General features: G+C 32.0%; 3 protein-coding genes across 14 annotated transcripts; 1 reads left to right on the forward strand and 2 right to left on the reverse strand.

Moving 5' to 3' along the window:
* Positions 1-2979: 2979 nt before the first annotated feature.
* Positions 2980-6176, reverse strand: LOC114167035 (protein GRAVITROPIC IN THE LIGHT 1). 4 transcript variants are annotated; one of them, XM_028051943.1, is made up of 3 exons: positions 6040-6150; positions 5694-5751; positions 2980-4604 (listed from the first exon to the last, which is right to left on the reverse strand). In XM_028051943.1, the coding sequence occupies exon 3, from the start codon at positions 4566-4568 to the stop codon at positions 3309-3311; it is 1260 nt and encodes a 419-aa protein (XP_027907744.1). In that variant the 5' UTR covers positions 4569-4604; positions 5694-5751; positions 6040-6150; the 3' UTR covers positions 2980-3308. The 4 variants fall into 4 exon arrangements, with proteins under 4 accessions (XP_027907744.1, XP_027907746.1, XP_027907743.1 ...); XM_028051945.1 differs by lacking the exon at positions 6040-6150 and adding an exon at positions 5864-6021; XM_028051942.1 differs by lacking the exon at positions 5694-5751 and having other exon boundaries at positions 6040-6176.
* Positions 6177-13022: 6846 nt separating this feature from the next.
* Positions 13023-18327, reverse strand: LOC114167330. 3 transcript variants are annotated; one of them, XM_028052388.1, is made up of 4 exons: positions 18027-18327; positions 17077-17133; positions 14751-15157; positions 13023-13948 (listed from the first exon to the last, which is right to left on the reverse strand). In XM_028052388.1, the coding sequence occupies exons 3-4, from the start codon at positions 15128-15130 to the stop codon at positions 13294-13296; spliced, it is 1035 nt and encodes a 344-aa protein (XP_027908189.1). In that variant the 5' UTR covers positions 15131-15157; positions 17077-17133; positions 18027-18327; the 3' UTR covers positions 13023-13293. The 3 variants fall into 3 exon arrangements, with proteins under 3 accessions (XP_027908189.1, XP_027908187.1, XP_027908190.1); XM_028052386.1 differs by lacking the exon at positions 17077-17133; XM_028052389.1 differs by lacking the exon at positions 17077-17133 and having other exon boundaries at positions 14751-15193.
* Positions 18328-20826: 2499 nt separating this feature from the next.
* LOC114167256 (uncharacterized protein ycf20) lies at positions 20827-24610 on the forward strand. 7 transcript variants are annotated; one of them, XM_028052282.1, is made up of 5 exons: positions 20851-20971; positions 21254-21311; positions 22262-22319; positions 22431-22591; positions 23224-24610. In XM_028052282.1, the coding sequence occupies exons 4-5, from the start codon at positions 22464-22466 to the stop codon at positions 23624-23626; spliced, it is 531 nt and encodes a 176-aa protein (XP_027908083.1). In that variant the 5' UTR covers positions 20851-20971; positions 21254-21311; positions 22262-22319; positions 22431-22463; the 3' UTR covers positions 23627-24610. The 7 variants fall into 7 exon arrangements, with proteins under 7 accessions (XP_027908078.1, XP_027908082.1, XP_027908083.1 ...); XM_028052278.1 differs by having other exon boundaries at positions 20857-20971; positions 22431-22624; XM_028052283.1 differs by lacking the exon at positions 21254-21311.
* The last annotated feature ends 312 nt before the right edge of the window (positions 24611-24922 follow it).

The following is a 24922-nucleotide window of genomic DNA, read 5'->3' on the forward strand; positions in this document are numbered from 1 at the left end:
TGCACTATATTTCGAAAGATTTACAAAGTTTACACTCTTACACTTTTAAAATAAGCAAAAACACACACAAAAGACTCTTGAATCACACAAGAATCACAACAGCACAGCAAGACACCTTTTGAAGACCTGGAAAACCACCAGGCACACACACAAAGCTTGAGAAAGATCAAACCTCAACGGTAACACAACCCTGCCTACCACAAACACCTTCTCCAAGCTTCAAACATAAGCAAAATGCTCTAAGAATTGATCCAAGATCAACCTTCACCAGCTGCAATCTGTATGATCTCGAAAGAGAAAGAATTCCAAGATTTCCAGAATGGTTTCGCGCTAAAAAATGGTCTTGCTACCTATCTATCGAAAATCATGACACTTATAGTTAAACTACTATGAAATTCAACAGGTTGATTTTCAAATTAATCGGTTTATTTCACTTAACTTAAGTGAAATCTGTCGATTAAAAAATAAATCAACTGATTGAATAAGTCACAATTTGAGACTATTGCAGCTAACCTTTTAACTTGTTGAAAATTCATTCAACAGATTAAAAGACACAATAAAGACCATATACATCTAATGAATGCTAAATGGTCTACAAATTGAATTATAAACATCAAGCTTGTTTTCCTAATGATTGATCCATATGGAGGGTGTCAACACCCAATTCGGTTGCGATAGAGGGCACGCTTCAAGGCTTGTTCTACATGAGCAACATCAAATCTCCATGACTTCATCAATGTATGCATGATTTCAAAGCAATGGATTCAAGTTACTTCAGCAAAGCTTTATCAAATCTTCAAGAAACACACCATCCAGGCTTTGTATGTCAACAGAAACAAAATTCGTGACGAGTTGGCCTTGGTGACTATGACGGGTCAGCAAAAAATGAAGTTTAAGACGGATCGACACGAGCTGAAGGTAGACACGAGTCGGCATAGACCAAAGGTCGAGCCGATTTGGTGTAAGCCAAAGGTCGAGTCGAGTTGGTCCAAGCCAAAGGTTGAAACGAGTCAGTCCTAATCGAAGGTTAAGTCGAGTTCGTCGAGCTGAAGGTCGGGACCAGTCATACTCAACCAAAGTTCGATCAAAGTCAATTCGGGCTGAAGGGTAGAATCAAGTTACCCAAATAAATTTAAAGTAGAGTTTTGCCTTAAAGGAGAAATTACATTGTTTTATCCGAACAAGAAAATTGAAATCTGAAATATTTCAATTACTTTATCCAAACAAACTATTTAAGAAATAAAAAGAATCTAATTACAAATAATTCAAATATATTGAATTACATGTTAAAATTCCTTGTCTAAACAATATTCAGGTAATGAGAGAATCCTACTCTTTTAATGTGCATGCTTAAATAGGTATATGACACACAAGTATTTGTATTAGATCATATTATAATTAGGGCTTATATATAATTTTGGTTCTTATTTTCATCTACTTTGTTCAACTTAGTCATCTTTTTTTTTCAATAAAGAATCAATTTTCATCAATTTTGCTCAATTTTGTCCTTTTGGTAACGATGTTTAAATCATTAACGAAAGGTGAACAATGTGTGTCATACGTCAGTTCGTTGTTTTTTTTTTCTTAATTTAAAAAAGTTGTTAACGTGTCAATTCAACATTGTGACACATGACAACGTCATATGTTAGTAGTGTCTTATATTCAATTAAGTGTAAACTTTCATTTTAATTTTGTTCAATTTAGTCTCAACTTTCGTTAATTTTTTTCAATTTATTCCTAATTTTCATTTTTTTATTTAATTTAGTCCCAATTTTATTTTCTCTAGATTGAAATCAAATTTAATTTTTATATAAATGTTATATTGAAATTTTTACTAAAATTCACATTTTTATTACAATATTTCTTTCATTATTTTTAAACTAACTTTAACTATATTATTGAAATATAATTATTAGATTTATTTTTTATTTTTGTTACATGTAAAAAAAAAAGATTAAAGTTGATTTTAAAATAATGAAAAATTTTCCCTTTAATTTTAAAAATAATAAAGAATTTTTCTTCCAACTCTAACCTTATTTTTTATGTGTAGCAAAAATCAAACATAAATTTAATAACTTTCTTCCAATAATATAGTTAGGGTTAGTTTAAAATTAATGAAAGAAATATTTAATATAAATGTGAATTTTTAATAAAATTTTAGGATAACATTTATATAAAGATTAAGATTAAATTTGATCAATTTGAAAAGGAACAAAATTAAAATAAAATTGAATAAAATTAATAAAAATTGAAACTAAATTAAATATAAAACACTAACGTTAGACACTTGGCATATAATGACTTGACATGTGACATTATTTTATGTCACATACTTGAATAGTAGACAACTTTTTTTAAAACTTTTAAAAATAAATAATAATAAAAAATGAAAAAAAAAACCACTAGCTAACACATGAACACACTGTTCATCTTCTGTTGAAAAGTTAAATGTCATTATCAAAAATATCAAATTAACCACAATTGACAAAAATTAAAACCTTATAAAACACTTGAAAAAAAGTAATGATCAAATTGAATAAAATAGACCAAAATATAGACAAAAATTGTATTTGAACCTATAATTAATGATCAAGATAAATTTACAAGAAATTACTTTTATTGTTTGAAAGTTTTACTTCAAAAAACTAAAAATTTCATATTTATTATTTAAAATAAAAAAGACAATTCTTGAAACAAAAGTAAATATTAAAACTGTATAATGATAGAGTAACATAAAAACCTATTTTTCGTTGTAAATGAACTTGAACTTACCATTAGAGTACAAAACTATTTCAGTAATTAAATTTGATATAGTGATATAAGGGCCAATAAAATATTTAAAACCATAAAATAGAAAATAAAAACACGAGCAAAGAAAAGATGCATCACTTCTTGATTATGACACTAAACTAAAGAAAAATGCATCCCCAAGAACATTACTTCTCCCATCAGAGATTATTTTTAATGTGCAATTAAATGTATTTTCAAACACATTATCTGTTCTAATTTTGCAATTTTCAATAAATTTTAGTCTAACAACAATTTGCTCCTAATCATCCCCATTTTTTACATGCCACACCTTCCTGTTCCCCTCCACAAAAACTGGAATTCTGGTGCAGGATGTTTTCACAATACAAGGGACTTGAATGTAAACAAGGATAAAATGCTCATTTACTCTTACAACCACTAAAAGGGATATGAAAAATTACAGACAACAGAATTATCTTACAAGATAAAGTAACAACAATGCAAACAAACCACCAACAATCAACTATGCATTTGCTGAAAGTCTTGCCTCTATTCAGGAATCATTCAGCAACCTTCATACCAGACAGATAGACTTTACTCTGAATCACACTTCCCCCAATCCAAAATCCAGGCATAACCATCAAACCAACTTTGGGTTTTTCATCATTGTCATCCATTATCAGATTCTTGACCACACTTTCCATATAAACATCTGAGAACTCACTCCCTCCTTTAACCTGAAATACCTTAACATTGGGCTCAAAAGAATAAGCCAGCCTGTGTAAAAGCCAGATGGTCTTGGTCAGTTTAAGAAAAGCCTGGTAAAAGGGAGTCCTTGGATGCCCTCCACCCATCACATAATTTCGCTGATCTAAATTTCCAAAGAATGATGCCTCCATCTTTGGATGAACAACCACTAAATATTTGCTCCTGCAAAATTTCCCAAATATGGAATCTGGATTTTGCCCTAGCATGTCCAAGGGATCCATCTCTCTTAAAGCAAGAAATTGGTGGAAGAAGCTCTCTTTAGTTACAGTAATATCGTCTGATTTAACAGAGAAGCTTTCTAGCTCAAAGCCACTAAACATTCTTTGGCATATGTAAGACTCAAATGCATATTTCTTATGAGCTCTCTTTGCATAAACAACATCAGGTTCGATTGAGTTTGCAGCAGCATCAAGGTCCCACCCAGCTGCTTTCATCATGTTGATCAAAGGTTTAGAAAAATCATGAATGGCTTTTGCAGCTGCTTCCACAGCAGAGGTGAAGAGATCTGGAGTTAGATCAACAGGGAAAAAGCCATTTTCATCTTCAGATTCTTTGGTAGACAAACCTCTAAGCTTCAGATTTTTCTCTAGTTTTGCTCGCTTCTGGCTAGCCTCCTCAATCTGCTGCTGCAATTGGTGGATCTCAGAGTCTTTATTCTGAATTTCAGATTGGAATTTCTTCACCATGACCTCATAAGTTTTCAGAAGACTCTGTTGTTCTTGAATTTCTGCAGCTAATCGTGAGTCTTGGGGAGAAACACACACGGGTTTTGGATTGTTCTCCCTGTAGAAATGCTTGAGTTCAGACAGATTTTTCAGCTCACTGATAACAAGTTTATCAGCAGTGTGGATTTTATCAGGGTCATAAGGAGTATGAGCAGATTGTAGCTGGATATAAGCTGACTTCAAGGAAGAGATGTTTGTAAAAATTTTAGATATTAGAGTCTCCATTGCTTCTGGATTCTGATTCCTGGCCTCTTCCATTGGTTGAGGATGGACCTTTTGGCTGTTGCTCTCACGTAATTGGGTCTCTTTTGCTCCAGTGGGTAGCATAGCTAACGCCAAGAAAGAGATGGTTGAACAAACTTTCTGTCAACAGAACAAAAATCAACTTAGCCCACAAGCCTTCAAAGAAGTTTAATCAACCTGATTAGTGCAGAAATACCATTTTGTACAACATTAGATTATTCCTATTTCACGTGTTTACAAAAGACAGGTGAAGAAAACTAAACAGACTTAAAATACGTGACGTATTCAAATACAAGGAAATAGAGATAATATTGTATTAAAGTCCATTAACCCAAAAGGAGACATGGCCACTGAAGCAAATAATTACATCATTATTGACAAAGGATATATGTTATAACAAACTATGTCAGCAATAAGCAACTACCATATCAGTACAATACTGCTACCCAAAACAATTTCTTTAGCTGATGATATCCCAATCTTTCGAGGCCATAGTTTCTTATACAGCATGTTTAAAAATGAAGGTTCAAATTCTGGTTATTCTGCATCTCACAATTACATCTTCCAGTATATCAAACGTGTTCATTCTGGAAATATAATATAAACGAAATAAGATCCATGATTTCATCACCACAAGGATCCATGATTCAAAAAAGGCCAGCTCACTATATCATTTGCCAGTAGAACGAAATATTATAATTCTAAAATCGAATTACTAAACTATGCGGAAATGAATAACCTATTTGAATTGACTAAATGAGACAAATGTCTCTTACATCCATTCACTCCAAACATACTGCGATGCGACTAACCATATAGCCATAAATCTTGGAAGACATGACCAAGGATCTACTTCTGGTCTACATCATTTTATCAGAGTGCCTTGTTTTTCAGAGGCTATTGTGATTAGCTTATCAGAAGAAATGAAACAGCTTTCTAAGAAAAATAATTATTATTACAATTTTCGCAAACAGGCCTTCCAATTGAAGCGCAATTTTCTTCAAACAATCAAATCATAAAAGAAATGGCCCCTAGCCTTTGACATATACATTCAGTGTCTCACCATTTCAGTTACTGGAACTACTCACCATTCCCCAATTGCACAGCATTAAATTGCAAGTATTCTAACCAAAACCAAAACTTCCGATAAAAAAAGAAAAAAGACATCCATTCAGTATACAAATGAAACTGTGAGAACGAGTTTTCTACCTAGAAAGACTGCATTTCAACAAGAGAATGAATCCAGCTAGCATAATACCCTTGAACCCTAGATATTACAAAAGAAATATTAATACGAGAGAGGATAGCTTCAATGCGGTAAAGAAGAATAAATCAATCCTAATCCACAAGCAAAACACAAAAAAAAATTCTATAACAACCCCGTGTCACAAGAAATTCCCAGAAATTCTAGTGTCTCTGTCACAATACAAAACCCTAACTTATGGAGAGAGAAAAAAAAAAAAGTGAATTTTGGAGAAGAGAACAAGTGGGCACGAAAGAATGAAGCTTAGCCAAGCAAAAGAAAAAACAGATCTGAGATTTAATTTGGGATTACCTTGTTGGGAATTTGAAGGAAGAGTGAAGATGAAGTGGTGGTTCAGTAAAGCGAAAGCTTCACAAATAGCGAAACGATGATGGGCTGTCGTTTTTGTTTTTATGTTTTTATATGTTCCACTTTCTTATTGTTGTTTTTAATTTTGTTTGTCTATTTATTTATTTCTTGTTCCCACCATTTCACCGAATTTCTGATCTTTCACTTTTGTAAATGGTAAGATACTTATTTAATTTATGTTAAATGATTTTTTATATATCTTTCGATTAACTTTATTATCGAATTCTTTGTTAGTATCTAGTTGATGACTTTGTTTATAGGATAAAAATAATTATATATTAATACCCTAAAGTAATTTTACGTGATGTTGGATGGTTTTTTATTGTATGACCATTGCGTTTTTGTACTTTTCGTAAATATTTATATAACTAGTACTTCATTTTCATTAAAAGTTTGTATAGGAAATTATTAAAATCATAAATTATTTTCTTATCATATATTTATTTGAAAAAGTAAAATAAAAATAATTTAATAACTTTACATTTATTTTTATAAATATAATAATTTCTTAAATCAAACCATTCTTAAATTATATTTTTCAATTATAATAAGGTGGTTTTACCTTTCAAAATAGAGGAAAAGGGTTAGTTTTTTTTTTTTACTTGTATAGGTCACAGATTCAATTTTCACTCGCTCAGTGACATGCATATACTTTTGTCCAAGGTTCTTTTTCGTTAAATGTCACGTATTTAATTTGAATATTTGAAATTTATGTATGTTGGTTAGGGGTGTCAATATAGGTTGATTAGTTGGGCCGGTCTGTATACCTGTAAAAATAACACAGGGTGGGTCAGGATAGTGAACTTGCAGGCTCGCAAAAGTCCGCAACTCACGCACAAACCCACATTAAGAAAAAACTGACACTTGTGTATATCAATTACTCTTGTTCTGGAGTCTTACATTAATGTTCCAAATTTTGTTATGACTGTAAAAGCAAGTATTATATATTTTGTAATGTTCTAAAATTTAAAGAATACATTGTTTATGTCAAAGTACGAATATGAATATGATGAAAATGTTGAATTATCAATTTTTCATCCAACTTCCCTAAGTCTTTACTTAATTTTATGAACTTGTTAAAGTTTCTCAATCTTTTAAACATTGAAAGTTTTATTATAGAAATTTAAAACAATTTTTTTAAAATTAAAAAAAAAAAGTGGATTGGCCCACCATATAGACCGCACTTATACAGGAGGGACCAAACTTTTCAACCTGCATTGAAAATGCAAAACAAGACAAACCAACCTACATTGTGCGAACCGGTCCTAAATGGGTCGGGTCAGACCGCATTACCACCCGTAATATTGGTCCAAATAATTTGAATCTTTAAACATAATTTTTTACTTAATTATCACTCTCGTCCAAACATCATTCTCATAATCATGTATATAGGAAAATATCATAAACCAAATAATAAAGAAAGAGATGATATTGTCGAATATCTTTGAAGGAATTATGGATAGAATATAATTTGTATGTACCATTAGTATTAGGTTTGTATACTATTAATTAATAAAAACTCATGTTAAATATAATTTTAAGATATTATGATAAAAAAATACTATAATTTATACTTCAATAATCATGAAAAAAAATTAACCATCATATGATTGATTATTTATTTCTATTTTATTTATTATAGCATAATCAGTAAAAAACAATATATACTTTTTTTTGGGGTTTTCAAGAAATCAATATATTTTATATTTAGATCGTTAAAATGAGTAAAAAGTGTAAAATAAAATGATAACCAGTTGTTTTCAAATATATTCGTTTTATTATGTACTTTGTATTTGTTCCACTAAAAATAGTAAATAGAGTAATTTTGTTTGGGTTATTTTGTTCTTAAAAGAATAAAATATTTATTTTAGTTCTTGAATAAGGAAAAATTCATCATTCTTCTATAGACAAGGTCAGGGTATACCCGATCCAAGACTAGTCGTGGTATATCCGACCCAATGGTGAAGGGGGAGGGGCGTAAGTTCGCAAGGAGTGTGTGCGAAGGGCCCAAGTGGATGGTGATGAGTGGTTGGCGCGGAAAGGGTGCTAGGAGGGTTTTTCTTTTTGTACCCCCAAGTTTTCTTCCTGCACCTCCAAGTTTGATTGTGAAAATCATTATATCCTTCAAAAAAATAAAAATAAATTATAAATTAAATATTTTCGCATCCCGCACCCCAAGAATAAAATTTGGTACCCCGATTTCTGAAAGTCGGTAACATCGATTTCTGAAAGCTGGTAATACCGATTTTTGAAAGTCGGTAACACCGGTTTCTGAAAGTCGGTAACACCGATTTTTGAAACCCGGTAACACCGATTTCTAAAAGCCGGTAATACCGATTTCTGAAAACCGGTAACCCCAATTTTTGTTTTTAATTTTTTTATATATATTTTTATATATTTTAAAATTATATTTATATATAATTATATTATTTATATTAAGTTTAAGAAAATTTCTAATAATTTTATTTATATATTTTTTAGTTGTATATCTTTATTGTTTAAAAGTAAAAATTAATTTGATGGATGTTGGTTGATAAAAGTGATTAAGGTTCTACTTTTGGTCATAATAAAATTATTTCTCAATAAATCATCAAGAAAGTATTAAAGTAAAAAAGAAAAGGTAGACATGTCAAAGTGAGCCAACCCGGCTCACACGGGTTGGGTCACCACGAGCCGGGTTCAAAATGAGTGAACCTAACCCGGCTCACTTTCTGGTGAGCCAGAAATTTTGTAACCCGGCTTAACCCACCACGGGTTGGTGGGTTAAGTGGGTTGGCTCACCAACCCACCTAAAAAAATTATTTATTTATTTATTTTATTATTCAAATATTTAAATAAATTTTTAAGTAACCCATGATATGACAATCATAGTAAAATCAAGAACCAATGTTTTGATCATGCTCACCACCAATATATGAAGAATTATTTCCAATTAAGTATCCATTAGTCTAAGAAAGCATGACTAATATTACAAATTTTTTGTCATGTTATTCAACAAAATATAAATAAAAAAAAATTATACATTTTTTTCATGCTAATTTAGAAAAAATTGTTTATAAGACAGTTACTTGAGTAATTTACTATAAAGATTATAGTTAAAGATTAAAGTATCAACATATATATAACTTGACAATCAAATTAATTAAACATTCAAATAATTCAAATATAATTAAGTAACATTCTAGCATTTAAAAATATGAAATTGTGAACAAATATAATTGGAGTAGTAAATAATTTAAAAAAAGATTAAAAGAAAATTTAAAAAAAATAAAAAAAAAATTGTAAAAAAATGTTGGTGGGTTAAGTGGGCCAACCCACCTTCAACCCGGCTCGAACCCGTTTAACCCGTGGGTTAAGTGAGCCGGGTTGAATTCAACCCACTTTTGAAAAAGTTAAATTTTTCTCAACCCAACCCCGCTCGAACCCGTGTTGGTCCTACTTTTGAAATTGTTTTCAGTTTGGTCCTACTTTTTGTTATATTTTTTCAATCAAGTCCTTTTTGTTAACACGGTTAAAATAGTTAACGGATGTGAACAGTAACCGCCACGTGTCATTTTGTGATTTTTTTATTTTTTTTAAATTTTTCTAATTTTTTTTTAAATTTTTTTTAAGTTTTTTTTAATTTAAAAAATAAATGTACACGTGTCAAGCCCATATAATGCCACGTGTCATTTTTGTGATTTTTTATTTTTTTTAAATTTTTTAAATTTTAAATTTTTTTTAATTTTAAAAAAATCCACGTGTCAAGCTAATATCATGCCACGTGTCAGAGTCGGTTTTTTATATTCAATTTGGTCCCAATATTCGTTAATTGTTTTCAATTTGGTCCTAATTTTTTTTTGAAATTTAACATTTTTGTTCCTCTCCAAATTGAGACAAAATTTAATTTGTATTTATTAAAATGCATATTTTTGTTAAATATTTTTAATTTAGAATTAGCGTTAGTTTAAAATTAAAACGAAAAAAAGCAATAACACCATTAATTTAAAATTTTAAGAGGTTAAAATTATTTAATTTTAAACCAACTCTAATTTTAAATTAAAAATATTTAATAAAAATATGTAGTTTAATAAGAATATTCATATAACTGCAATTAAGCCACATTTATATACAAATTATATATTGTCTTTGGAGAGGAACAAAAATACTAAACTAAAAAAAACTAGGACCAAATTGAAAACAAATAACGAATATTAGGACCAAATTGAATATAAAAATATGATTCTGACACGTAGCATGATATTAGCTTGACATGTGGATTTTTTTTAATTAAAAAAAATAAAAAAATAAAAATAAAAAATCAATAATGACACGTGGCATAATATGAACTTGACACGTGTACATTTTAAAAAAATTAAAAAAATTAAAAAGAATTAAAAAAAATTAAAAAAAAAAATACAAAATGACACGTGGCAGTTACTGTTCACATCCGTTAACGATTTAGACGGAGTTAACGAAAAGGAGTTGATTGAGAAAATATAACGAAAAGTAGGACCAAATTGAAAACAATTTCAAAAGTAGGATCAAAGTGAAAAAAATCGACCAAAACTAGGACCAAATGACTATTTAAGCCTAAAATATAATTTTAAGAGTGAGTTTGAAGTGGAAGAACTAACACTGCTGTCATTTAAGCTGTTTCTTACTGACCAAGTCATCCTCCTGAAAACATAAAGACTTAATATCCTAAGAAAAAGATCAACAATAACGGTTCTCCTCATATAACTAACTTTTGACATTCACCTATACAGTGTTTGAAGTGTTTCAAACAGCACGGTTGCAGTACAAGTTCATATTGATATGCCAAATTAGCTGCAAAATATCAGCTATTTCAATGATATGCCTACCTTTTAGAATACAGTCTTCAAAAGAATGTCAATATTACAAGATAAGGTTTACACCAAATTAAATTTACCACACTAAAAGAATAACACTTCTCATCATCTGTTATAGACCGGAGAAACCCCTTATCACACTTTAGACACTTTCTTCTTATCATCTTTTGTAGACCCAGAAAACTCCTTGTCACTTTAGACACTTAATCCCACCTACCCAAAAAATAGAAAATTTGTAACCCAATAAAGTTTATGTGAAGGAACTGACTGGCAACAAAGACAGGTTTACAATATCATCCTCTCTTAAATATAAATATGCATCTGTGCTTCATGCCGGCATTTATTTGGTACAGAACCTCCAATTATGTATCAGGTATCAAAAGCTGTTCTAGATTCTATGCAGGATATAAGCGAAAACTGCTAATAAAACTTACTTGAATTAACAATTAAACAAGGTTGAGCAAACCTAAAGCATGGAGAGCATTGCTTCTGGCCAAACGTGGTCTTGTAAAAGGATTCACAAGATCATCTCTTGGACAGTTATAATCTAGAGATTTAAATTTGGCACTTGTCACACAACCGGAAGACATCATTCTAGTTGCAAACAACATGCAGAGTCTTCACTCTTGAAGATGATAAACATTACAAGCACATTACCAGTATGCAGACAATGACAACAAATGTAATCACAACTGAAACATCCCAAATCAAATTATGTGGGATACAATGATAAATGGAACCACAAGTAAATGGCAATTACCTTTCTCACGTGTAAGTAATTCACTTGACATTACACCAAAAGAAAGATAGACACCAAGAACTTGAACAAAATACAAAGATTCTTCAGAAGACAAGTGCATGCAAAAAATCCACATAAGAGAGTTCCTCCTTCACATCAGCAAAGTGCTCGCAGCCGAAAATTTAATATACAGAAATATACAATACAAATAGTCTAATGCAAATCTTTGCTAAACATAACACAATTCAATAGCTACCATTTTTCATTCTTGAAACTGTCTATTTTCTTTTATCATCTCTGAATTCCACAGTAATTTGACTCGATTCAACTGCTTGTTAGAGTCAAAAGTTAACGATGAGTGCCCCCTCAGCAAAAAATAAATAACAAGAAACACATCCTAGTCTGGGTTTTGTTAATTGACAAAGCAGATCAAAACATACATAAAAAAATTGAAATGAAACCCAAATGAGAAAAGAAAGAACAAAATGAGTGTTTGAGTAATGAAAAATTAAAGCTAAAAGGTGGAGTTAGAATCTTACTTTGTGTCTTGGTACCAAAGTGCTAATTCAGTGTGAAATTAGGGTACGATGTTGTTTCAAATTGAAGCTCTTATCATTTCGAAGTAAAATGTATAGTTGCTGTCGCAGAAAGGGTGTGTGAACACTGGTTATTTATCACCCCTTTCCACATTTTTTTTTCATTTGTTTTATTTACCAAAATAATTCTGCTGATAGAAGTTATTTTGTTTTATTATTCAAATATTATGGTGATTAAAGATAACGAGGCAAGTGTCTGGGATGGGACAATAACATCAGTGTTGTGATGGCCAACAACAATGACAATGATGAAAGTGTATATCATTTAGAATTGTTTGGTTTATTCCCAGTTATCTATGAAAATCTTAAGGGGAAAAAAATAACATCTTTACAAGTTGAGCTGATGTGTTGTATAATCCTTCAATTTTATGAGCAATAATGACAATCCATACTTTTTTCATTGGCATAAATGTCTCCTCCTCACATACTTGTTACTTACAAGATCACACAAGTATACTTAGAATCTTAACAACACTGCACATATGTCATCAAAAAAGGGAAATCACTTTGGGCAGTCCCAGGGTCCCTCCGTGGTAGTGTTTTTTCCTCATTGAATAAGGGGATTTGATCAAAACTTATGTCTAAATTAATCAAAAACATATATTCTACATTGAAACATATATCATAATTAGAAGAACCGATTTTGTGTATTCTCCAAACAAGCAATACAATGGAACAAAAAATTTGGTTTATGAGTATAAATCACGTTGAATTAGCTCAAATTGATCATTTTGAATTTCCATTTAAGTGCAGAGGCCATTTTCTCAAAAGCAAAAAAGCACTCCTTTTGAAGAACACTCTTGTTACAACACAATCCTAAAAGTACAAGTATTCAATATCATCATACACCATACACGTGTTAGATAGAGACCATCTAGTGTAATTATTGTCAAAACAACAATCAGTACAAGATTGCTAAATACAACAATCATATCAGAATCTATATAGAAACAATGTGAAAAATGTAAACTTCAAGGTGCCCTTCTACAAATGGACCCCAAAAGAATAATACAAATATACCAACCACACATTATGCCTTTGACCGTCTAAACTCAAACCATATCTCATAATGGTTGAATAACAAACTATCATGAGTTTGCTTCCCAAGATACTCGAGCCCCAAACTTGCAAGCCTCTTCGTGCATTCTTCTCCTCCCAACCGTGAGCAAAACTTTATATTATGTGATACAAAGATTCTTCCATCATATGGCTTCAATTTAGATGCTAATCTTTCCATTCCAGTCCACACAAGTTTATCAGGCATATGAAGGAATACAGCACTAGCATAAATCAAATCATAAAATGTGCCAGAACCAAATTTGCTGAAATCCATGTCTTCCCCCTTAACTATCAAAGGTCGTTTGTGTAGAAGGCCCTGGGCAGGAAGCTCATACCTAAATGCTGCCATCAGAGACAACTCGTCTCTTTCAAGACAATGGAAGTGTTCAGGATTTAGGTATCGAATGAAATGCAAACCAACTCGAAGAGTGCCACAGCCTATCTCTAGCACCGATGAGTCTGGTCTGAGTTGAGTGGCTTGTGCAAGGAACTCAAACACATCTCTTCCCCCTGCCCAAGGTTCGCCATAGTTGCTATGGTGCTCTTCCACTAGCAGTTCCCCAGGGCATGGGAAGGCAGTGTGATTATCTGAGTCAGGTTTCTCATAGTGAGATATGCCCTTAAATCTGCGCTTGGAAGAACAAGTTGAGATCAGAAAACCAAAAAGGGTATTCAAATATCCATGTTCAATAACATGAAATCAGAAATTGCAATCAATGCCTCAAAAATGTGCCCCAAGAGGGTAACTAAACACTCCCAAAAACATCGTTGTCTAACCAAAAAAAAAAAAACCTCAGAGTATGAACTATATTATATATAGTGTTTGAATATGCACACCCCTACTATATTATTCACAATCAAATGGATAAGTACTACATTATGAGAAAGAGGCGAACTGTCACCATTATAAATTGAGAATTCAAAATTGAAAAAAAATGTCAACACTAAAGGTGGTGAAGGCAATGTTTAAAACAGATTTTCACAGAAAGATGGACAGAAAGTAAAACAAACTTCAGTCAAAAGCATAGCATCATGCAAACACTATTTTAGAGACAAAAAGAAAGGCAACAGCACTGAGTTTTCCAGGAACACCAATTTCCACTCATTCTCTTGTATCTTCTCTCACCTTCTATGACTCCTGCAAAATTTCAAGACTAGCCTACTCATCAGCTAGTTAATTTATTTTCCAAATATTGCCTAATATTTAGAGTCTGAATTGTTAGAACTTTCAATCAATGCCCTTACACCCTCAATGTGCTCTCCCCCCTTCAAAAATACAACTTTCAAGGCAAACTACAAACTGCAGGCTTCTCATAAATCACTATTGTGATGACTAATAATGAAGTTTAATGGTAATCCCAAAAGAAAGATACGCACATATACACACACAATTGGATTAAAAAGTCTGAGAATTTGGAAGGGTCTTACTGTCTCAAATCCTCAAGTTGTTGAGCCCTGGTGCGAGGGTTAATACCCTTGCGAAGCACATTGTCATGCATATGAAGCCCATTTACATGGATTTGATACTTCACCCACTCAACATCCTCCTTCCTTGTTGACAAGGGAGCAATACTGTTGCCAGACTCCTTCATTGGCAATGATGGAACATCACCATTGCTAGACTCGGAAACACCAATACCAACACTCCTAGCCATGGAAGAAGACATGTTTGTAGTAGGGCAGGAGCAGGATGAAAGAGAGGACAAAAGGAAGAACAGGAAAACCGTAGCCACTAATGCAGATAGAACCAAAACAGGCACCGATACCACCACACCCTTTGACATTGCTCGTGAAGCTGAGAGTGCCATCTATGACTAACCACAGCTTATTATAGCCTGTGAAGGAAGAAGGCAAATTGAGACTAAACACACCTGTTGTTGTTGAATGCTCAATTACCCATAAAATTGTAATTACCACAGTGCGATAAAATAGAAATCTCAACTAAACAGCATCAAAGTTCATTTATATGGGGCATGTTTGGTTTAGTGTTGTGTTTTTTTCTGTGTATATAAGTTTATCCAAAAGCACAGTTATATAACTACAACGCACTAAGTGACATGATGCACAAACACATAAAGAGAGCTAAATCAAAACCCAATTGAAGAATCCGTCCATGGAGCATACACAATCATGAAAGTAAGCAACTTTAAACATCCAATTTCTTAGGGTATTAGAAATGACCTAGATGGATAATTGATGCAGTGAAGAAAACCAGAAGCACTAACAGCATTTTCAAGAGTGAGTTCAATTCAAATCGAGCACATCATAGACATGGAGCATAGATCGTGAAATGGGTGAGAAGCAAGATGAAAAAACTATGGAGACACATTGAAATTCGTTGCAATGAATCAAAGAAAGCAGGAATCTAAAATTAGTACCGATTAGAGAGTAGGTCTAGGAGGGGATGGAGCCACGAGGTTAGATTGCATTAAAGAAGAAAGCGAGAAGAACAAAAATAAATTGTACAAAACCTAAAACATTACTTGAAACAGCGGAAGAATTAACACATGTTTTGTGGTTGTTGTAATATTTTTATATTAAATATATTAAATAACAAAAATGTTTTTTAAGGTTAAATTGTTACGTGTGAAAGAAAGAGTGATGTTACCTAGGAATTACAAACACAATGGTATAAATGTTTGATGATTTTGATTGATTTTTTTCGTTTTTTTTTCTTAAATATTTTAGCTTGTAAAATATTTTTTATTATGTAACAATATAAGATGTATCTTATGTGTATGTTTTGTTACTATTGTTTTTAATTTTTTTTATGTCTTTTAATATTACTATTTAAAAAAATACAGAATAATTTATAATAAAAAAGACTCAGATTTTTTTCTAGGTTTGTTGTCCTTATTGGATTTATTATCTTCTTTATAAGTTTTTCTGTCATAGCTAAATCGAAGAAAGAGATGGTTGAACAAACTTTCTGTTAACAGAACAAAAATTAACTTAGCCTACAGGCCTTCAAAGAAGTTTAATCAACTTGATTAGTGCAGAAATACCATTTTGTACTACATTAGATGAGTGTTCGATTCATATTTCTCAAATGAAGTGTTTACAAAAGACAGGTGAAGAAAACTAACCAGACTTAAAACACATGAAATATTCAACTTAAAAGGCCTTCAAAGACATTAAGGCAACCTAATACAAGGAAATAGAGATAATATCGTACTAAAGTCCATTAACTCAAAGGAGACATGGCCACTGAAGCAAATAATTACATCATTACTGACAAAGGATATATGTTATAACAAATCAAGAAGAAATCATGTAAGCAACACGCAACTACCACATCAGTACAATACTTCTGGTTGCGACTAACCATATAGCTAGAAATCTTGGAAGACATGACCAAGGATCTACTTCTGGTTTACATCCTTTTATCAGAGTGCGTTCTTTTCAGAAACTATTGTCATTAGCTTATCAGAAGAACTGAAACAGCTTTCAGAGACTTCTGTTTGTTTTTTTTTTTTCTAAGAAAAATAATAATTATTACAATTTTCTAAAACAAGCCTTCCAATTAAAGAAGCACAACTATCTTCAAACAATTAAAAGATAAAAGAAATGGCCCCTAGCCTTTGACACAGACATCCAATGTCTCACCATTTCAGTTACTGGAACTACTCACCATGCACAGCATCAAATTGCAAGTATTCTAGCCAAAACCAAAACTTCAGACAAAAAAACAGAAAAAAAATAAAAAAGACATCCATTCAGTACACAAATGAAACTGTGAGAACGAGTTTTCCACCTAGAAAGACTGCATTTCAGCAAGAGAATGAATCCAGCTAGCATAATACCTTGAACCCTAGATATTGCAAAAGAAATATTAATACGAGAGAGGATAGCTTCAATACGGTAAAGAAGAATAAATCAATCCTAATCCACAAGCAAAACACAACAAAAATTCTATAGCATCCCATTCCACAAGCAATATAATTTATGTTTTTATATGTTCTATTTTCTTATTATTGTTTTATTTTTTATTTGTCTATTTATTTATTTCTTGTTCCCACAATTCCACCGAAAATTTGACCATTCACTTATGTAGATGGTAAGATAATTATTTAATTTATGTTAATTTTTTATAGGGTGACAAAACCGGTCAACCCAGTCCGTTTTGACCCGTCCCGACGTTAGCCAAGCCGAAAAATACGGCTGGGGCGGTCCAGCCCTTTTTAAAGAAATGAGCTGAAAACATCAACCTAACCCGACAATGGGAAGGCTGGTGGGTGGTCCGCCATTTTTTTTTTCTTTTTCATTTTGGACGTGGCAGTTGGGTAATTTGTAGTTTTTTACGACCCATTTCAATAAACCTGTGTATGCACAATTACAGACATTTATATAACATGAATCAATAAACCTGTGTATTCACTAAAATTGCAGGCATAAAACTAATCATTGCAGTGACTGAAAAATTTACTAAATTTGCAGTGGCAAATCCATACAATACAGCAAATTAACCACAACATAAAATCTGCATAAACCAATCTAACATTATAAACACTAAACCACAAATAAAATCCCAATTACAGTGGCTGAAAAAGTCACAAAATCTCAATCCATCATCACCACAAATTAGGGCCAATGTTTCATTATTTAGGGAAAATGAAAGATCAATTGGGAAGTTACACTCAATCGAAGAACTACGGCAGAGAGGAATCGAAAAATTTAGGGCAAATTCAGGACAAAGGAACCAACCTCTCCACCACGTCAGCCTTCGCGGCCGCTGAAATTGGTGGTCGTCCAAGACAAGGTTCAACAACGGCGTCCCCTACCATCGTGCGACATTGTCGTCGCAGAGATGAAAATCGAAGAAGAACATGGACGTCGTCGCAGAGGGGCTTCAATCAAGAAAAAATCGAAGGAGATGAGATGCTTGAGTGGAGATTGTGTTTGGGTTCGGCTATTGAAGGAGAAGAAGTGAGTAACTCTCTCGCAATCGCACACAGAAGAAGGAGGAGAAGTGAGTATCACATCTACAGCACCGACCTGGAATAGAAGTGAGTATTACTAATTAATTAGGGGGAAACGGGTTGCGGGTTGGCCCGCTATAACCCGTCCAGCAACCCGTCGCAGGTTGGAATATATATTGATTTCTTGAAAACACCAAAAAATGTATTTATCTTTTTTTCTTATAGATTATGGTAATAATAAATAAAATAGAAATGAATAATCTACCATATGATGGTTTAACTTTTTTCATGATTATTGAAGTATAAATTTTAGTATTTTTTTTATCATAATATCTTAAAATTATATTTCACATGATTTTTATTAATTAATAGTATAAAAACCTTAATACTAATTGTATATACAGACTAAATTCTATCCATAAAGTCCTTCAAAGAAATTCGACCATATCATCAATAGTTTTATATTATTTTATGTTAAATTAAATAAAAGCACTATGTTCATCTCTTTGTTATTTCATGTAATAATTTTCTTTTTTGGTTTATGATATTTTCCTAGACATGATTATGAGAATGATGTTTGCACCAGAGTGATAATTAAGTAAAAAATTGTGTTTAAAGATATAAATTATACCGATATACATAAATTCTAAATATTCAAATTCAATAAGTAGCATTTAACGAAAAAGAGCCTTATTAAAAAAAAGTATATTTATCTTATTGAGTGAGTGAGAATTAAATCTGTAGCCTATGCCTAAACAAGTAAACAAAAAACTAACATTTTTCCTTTATTTTTAAAGGTAAAACCACCTTATTACAATTAAAAAATATAGAATTGAAGAATGTTTTGATTTAAGAAAATATTTATATTTATAAAAATAAATGTAAAGTTATTAAACTATTTTATATTTTACTTTTTCAAATAAGTGTATAATAAGAAAAATAATTTATGAATTTAATCATTTCCTATATAAAATTTTAAGAAAAATGAAGTACTAATTATATAAATATTTACAAAAAATACAAAAACGTAATTGTCATACAATATAAAAACCATCCAACATCACGTAAAATTACTTTAGGTTATTAATATATAATTACTTTTATCATGAAAACAAAGTCATCAACTAGACACTAATTAAGAATTCGATAATAAAAAAATTGAAACATATATAAAAAATCGCTTAACCTAAATTAAATAATTATCTTACCATTTATATTAAGTGAAAGGTCAAATTTTCGGTGGAATTGTGGGAACAAGAAATAAATAAATAGAAAAATAAAAAATAAAACATATAAAATCATAAAAACAAAAACGAGGGATGTCAAAAAAATTCGTACCCGCGGGTATCCGCGGATAAAACCCGCAACGGGTAGGAAATTGATATTAAAAATGGATACTCGCTACCCGCGGGTATGGGTATTTTTGATACCCGCATGTTAACGGGGCGGGTACGGGTATCATAGTATCCATACCCGTGGATACCTGTATCCGCTAAACTTTACCTTATATATATATATATATATATATATATATATATATATATATATATATATATATATATATATATATGGGTTAAATATGTTTTTGGTCCCTCAAGTTTTAGTAAAATTTGGAATTAGTCCCTCATCGAAACTTTTGACCAATTTAGTCCTTCATCTTCAAAAATGCGTGGATTTAGTCCTTTTAATCAAAATTTGTTAAGTTTATTTGAAGTTTCAAACGCATTTTATGATAATATTTGAGTTAGCATTTAAGCGAATATGGGTTAAACAGTTTAAACAATTCAAATATTATCATGAAATGCGCTTGAAACGTTAGATAAGCTTAACAAAATCTGGTTAAAGGGCCTAAATCCATACGTTTCTAAAGATGAAGGACTAAATTGGTCAAAAGTTTTGAAGAGGGACCAATTCCAAATTTCACTAAAACTTGAGGGACCAAAAACATATTTAACCATATATATATATATATATATATATATATATATATATATATATATATATATTAGTAAACAACATTATGAGTCTTCATCCAATAATGGTGGTCAGATTCTTACCCCACAAATGAGTAAATTACTATAATGTAGAGGTATTGATGTGTCTCTAAGACTGATTATGGACCAGCATGGAGGTAATGAAATTAACACTTTTACTTAGATATTTTAATTAAGTGATTGTTAGAAATTTTTACTGAACTTTTTATGTTTTAAGGCTCTTCTAGATTAAAATTGGACAACATGACACTTTATACAATGTTGCAAGAGGTGGACATTGATGAAGTTAGTAATTTCTTTAATATTTTATTCAAAAATAAACTACAATATAAATTTGTAGTGATTTTTTATTTGTTTGTTTTTCAAGAATCAATCGGAAAGAGGGGACTTGTTGATCTAAGCACTAATTATGGTTAAATATTTATTTTTTAAAATATTTTTGTAAATACCCGCGGATACCCGTGGATACCCACGAATATGAAAAAAATAGACGGATACCCGCATAACGGATATCCTGACAGATATAAATATAGGTACGGGACAAATATTTATTCAACGGATAGGATACGGGGGAGCTAATACCCGAACTCTACCTGCCCAGTTGACATCCCTATTCCCATCATCTTTTTCCTTTCGTTTCGCGGGGTTTTGTAATTATACTAACTGTTTCTTTGTCAACAATACGCTTCCGCGAACCACCACTTCATCCTCACTCTTCCTTCAAATTCCCAACAAGGTAACCCCAAATTAAATCTCAGATCTGCTTTTTCTTTTGCTTGATTAAGCTTCATTCTTTCGAGCCCACATGTTCTCTTCTCCAAAATCCACATTTTTTTTCTCTCCATAATTTAGGGTTTTGTATTGTGATAGAGACACTAGAATTTCTGGGAATTTCTTGTGCACGGGGTTGCTATAGAAATTTTTGTTGTGTTTTACTTGTGGATTAGGATTGATTTATTCTTCTTTACCGTATTGAAGCTATCCTCTCTCGTATTAATATTTTTTTTGCAATATCTAGTGTTCAAGGGTATTATGCTAGCTGGATTCATTCTCTTGCTGAAATGCAGTCTTTCTAGGTAGAAAACTCGTTCTCACAGTTTCATTTGTATACTGAATGGATGTCTTTTTTATTTATTTTCTTTGTCTTTTTATCTGAAGTTTTGGTTTTGGTGAGTAGTTCCAGTAACTGACATGGTGAGACATTGGATGTCTGTGTCAAAGGCTAGGGGCCATTTCTTTTATCTTTTGATTGTTTGAAGAAAATTGTGCTTCTTTAATTGGAAGGCTTGTTTTAGAAAATTGTAATAATTATTATTTTTCTTGGAAAAAAAAAAAACAGAAGTCTCAGAAAGCTGTTTCAGTTCTTCTGATAAACTAATGGCAATAGTTTCTGAAAAAGAAGGCACTCGGATGAAAGGATGTAGACCAGAAGTAGATCCTTGGTCATGTCTTCCGAGATTTCTTGCTATATGGTTAGTTGCAGTATGTTTGGACTGAATGGATGTAAGAGACATATGTCTCATTTAGTCAATTCAAATAGGTTCTTTATTTCCGCATAGTCTAGTAATTCAATTTTAGAAATATAATATTTCATACTACAGGCAAATGATACAATGAGCTGGCCTTTTTTGAATGAAATTACCAAGTGAGACTCTTGTGGTGATGAAATCATGGATCTTATTTTCTTTATATTATATTCCCAGAATGAACACATTTGACACACTGGAAGATGTAATTGTAAGATGCAGAACAACCAGAATTTGAACCTTCATTTTTAAACATGATGTATAAGAAACTATTGCCACGAAAGATTGGGATATTCTATCAGATAAAGAAATTGTTTTGGGTAGAGCAGTATTGTACTGTGTGGTAGTTGCGTGTTGCTTACATGATTTGTTCTTGCTTTGTTATAACATATATCCTTTGTCAATAATGATGTAATTATTTGCTTCAGTGGCCATGTCTCCTTTTGGGTTAATGGACTTTATTACAATATTATGATATTATCTCTATTTCCTTGTATTAGGTTGCCTTAATGTCTTTGAAGACCTTTTAAGTTGAATATTTCGTGTGTTTTAAGTCTGGTTAGTTTTCCCACGTAATTTGATTTGGTTTGGGATGTTTCAGTTGTGATTACATTTGTTATCATTCTCTGCATATGCTGGTAATGTGCTTTTAATGTTTATCATCTTCAGGAGTGAAGACTCTGCAGGTTGTTTGTAACTAGAATGATGTCTTCCGGTTGTGTGACAAGTGCTAAACTTAAATCTCTTGATTATAACTGTTCAAGAGATGATCTTGATGAATTCTTTTACAAGACCACGTTTGGCCAGAAGCAATGCTCTCCATGCTTTAGGTTTGCTCAACCTTGTTTAATTGTTAATTTCAAGTAAGTCTCAGTAGCAGTTTTCGCTTATGATGTTTTATCCTGCATAGAATCTAGAACAGCTTTTGATACCTGATACATAATTGGATGCTCTGTACCAAATAAATGCTGGCATGAAATACAGATGCGTAGTTATATTTAAGAGAGGATGATATTGTAAACCTGTCTTTGTTGCTAGACAGTTCCTTCACATCAACTTTATTGGGTTACAAATTTTCATTTTTTGGGTAGGTGGGATTAAGTGTCTAAAGTGATAAGGAGTATTTTGGGTCTACAAAAGATGATAAAAAGAAAGTGTTTAAAGTGATAAGGGGTTTTCTCGGTCTATAACAGATGATGAGTAGTGTTATTCTTTTAGTGTGGTAAATTTAATTTGGTTTAAACCTTATATTGTAATATTGGTATTCTTTTCAAGACTGTATTCTAAAAGGTAGGCATATCATTGAAATAGCTTAATTTGGGATATCAATATGAACTTGTACTGCAACCGTGCTGTTTGAAACACTTCAAACACTGTATAGGTGAATATCAAAAGTTAGTTATATGAGAAGAACCGTTATTGTTGATCTTTTTCTTAGGATATTAAGTCTTTATGTTCTCAGGAGGATGACTTGGTCAGTAAGAAACAGCTTAAATGACAGCAGTGTTAGTTCTTCCACTTCAAATGGCAGTAATGGAAGGACCCGCATAATTAGAGTGATTCAAGAGTTTCAGAGTAAGTTAGGTTCTAAAATTCAGGAGGTAAAGAAAAATCTTCCCATGAAGCTGCTTTTCTTCTTGGTTGGATTTTATTGTGCAACTGCCTTTGCCACTGTTATTGGACAAACTGGTGACTGGGATATTCTATCTGCTGCCTTGGCTGTGGCCGTTGTGGAAGTCATTGGGGCTCTCATGTATGGGGCTTCTCTTCCTTTAGTTAGCATGAATAGAGGCCTTTTTGTCTTGCTTAACTATTGGAAGGCTGGCCTTACACTGGGACTTTTCTTAGATTCCTTTAAGTATTGATTTGATATCATTGTTGGACGAGCAATACCTTCCATGTGAATTGAAATTTCACACTGTTCTTCTGATGCTTGGCATTTGTAATGCACATGACTCATTGTCATTGCAGTAATCTGTCACCACTGTCTGATATATGCTGAAGTTACACTTAACATGACGGAAGCTGGATCCAGTTCAACTTCTACAGATAAAATCCCTGAAGTTCAGTGCACATATTCAGAAGATAAGACATTCGAGCTATAAGATGAATCGTGCATATTTATGACGAACATAGCAACGGTTTTGAGTTCTGACCAGGGGACATTAAAGGACATTGCAACATTCAACAACTTACATTTTCAATTACCTCTACATCGGCTTTGGTTCAAGCAACTCCTGGAACACCATTTCACTCCTTGAGTCCCTTATTTCAATGTTTCATCCTATAATCCGTCTTGGCATCAGTTCCTTGATAGTAGTGGGATTGCTGGCTTTTGATTTTGCAGGGGCATTCAGACAAATTGGAACTTAAAGAAGTCCACTTCTTCATCAGATGATGGTATACATTGATATGGAACTTTGAATCTTTTTGCAAGAAATCCAGCACTGTTGTACATGTCCAACACGAAGTATGTGTCTCTTCCATACAGAAGAAACTTGATTGCCTCAAGAATGGTGATTCGAAAATTGACTTCGGTACAAATAATGCAACTGTCTCAAATGTAGTCTTTGTAGTGTGATCGTGGACCATCATTTGTACAGGAACTAAAAATACTTGAACATTGCAACGTGTTCATGTCTACCAGGCTCCACCATGAACTGCAAACAATGTCATTTGTTGAATTGATTTATTTTTCTTTATTAGTATACTGCTAGTGGGTCTTTTGAAAAGTTATCGATATTGTATATGGACGATTTTAGTTCTAAAGAACAAAAGTTATCCCTCGTGTCTATATACATTTTGGATATACAGTTACCTCATGAAATCCTTGGACTAATTGATGAAGATATATCTGTTTGATGAATGTATGCCCTGGAAATTCTACTGGGACTAATTTATGTGCATCACTTTGTTGTTTATATAACTTTGGTGAATGTGTATGTATCAGTTTTCAACTTAATTTGATGACAGAGACTTTTTCAAGAAGAATGCTGGTCAATTTTCGAAGGAATGACAGCTTGAACTTTTACTTTTCAAGCAAATTCATCTTGAATCTGAAAAACTATTTCTCTAAATGTGTTCTCCCCCATTTGATTCCCCTGAAAACAAATTATTTGAAATCTTAAACTAGTACCACCTCATTTCTCACTTTCCTTAAA

The sequence above is a fragment of the Vigna unguiculata genome, chromosome 10 (assembly GCF_004118075.2).
Source record: "Vigna unguiculata cultivar IT97K-499-35 chromosome 10, ASM411807v1, whole genome shotgun sequence".
NCBI classification, from domain to species: Eukaryota; Viridiplantae; Streptophyta; class Magnoliopsida; order Fabales; family Fabaceae; genus Vigna; species Vigna unguiculata.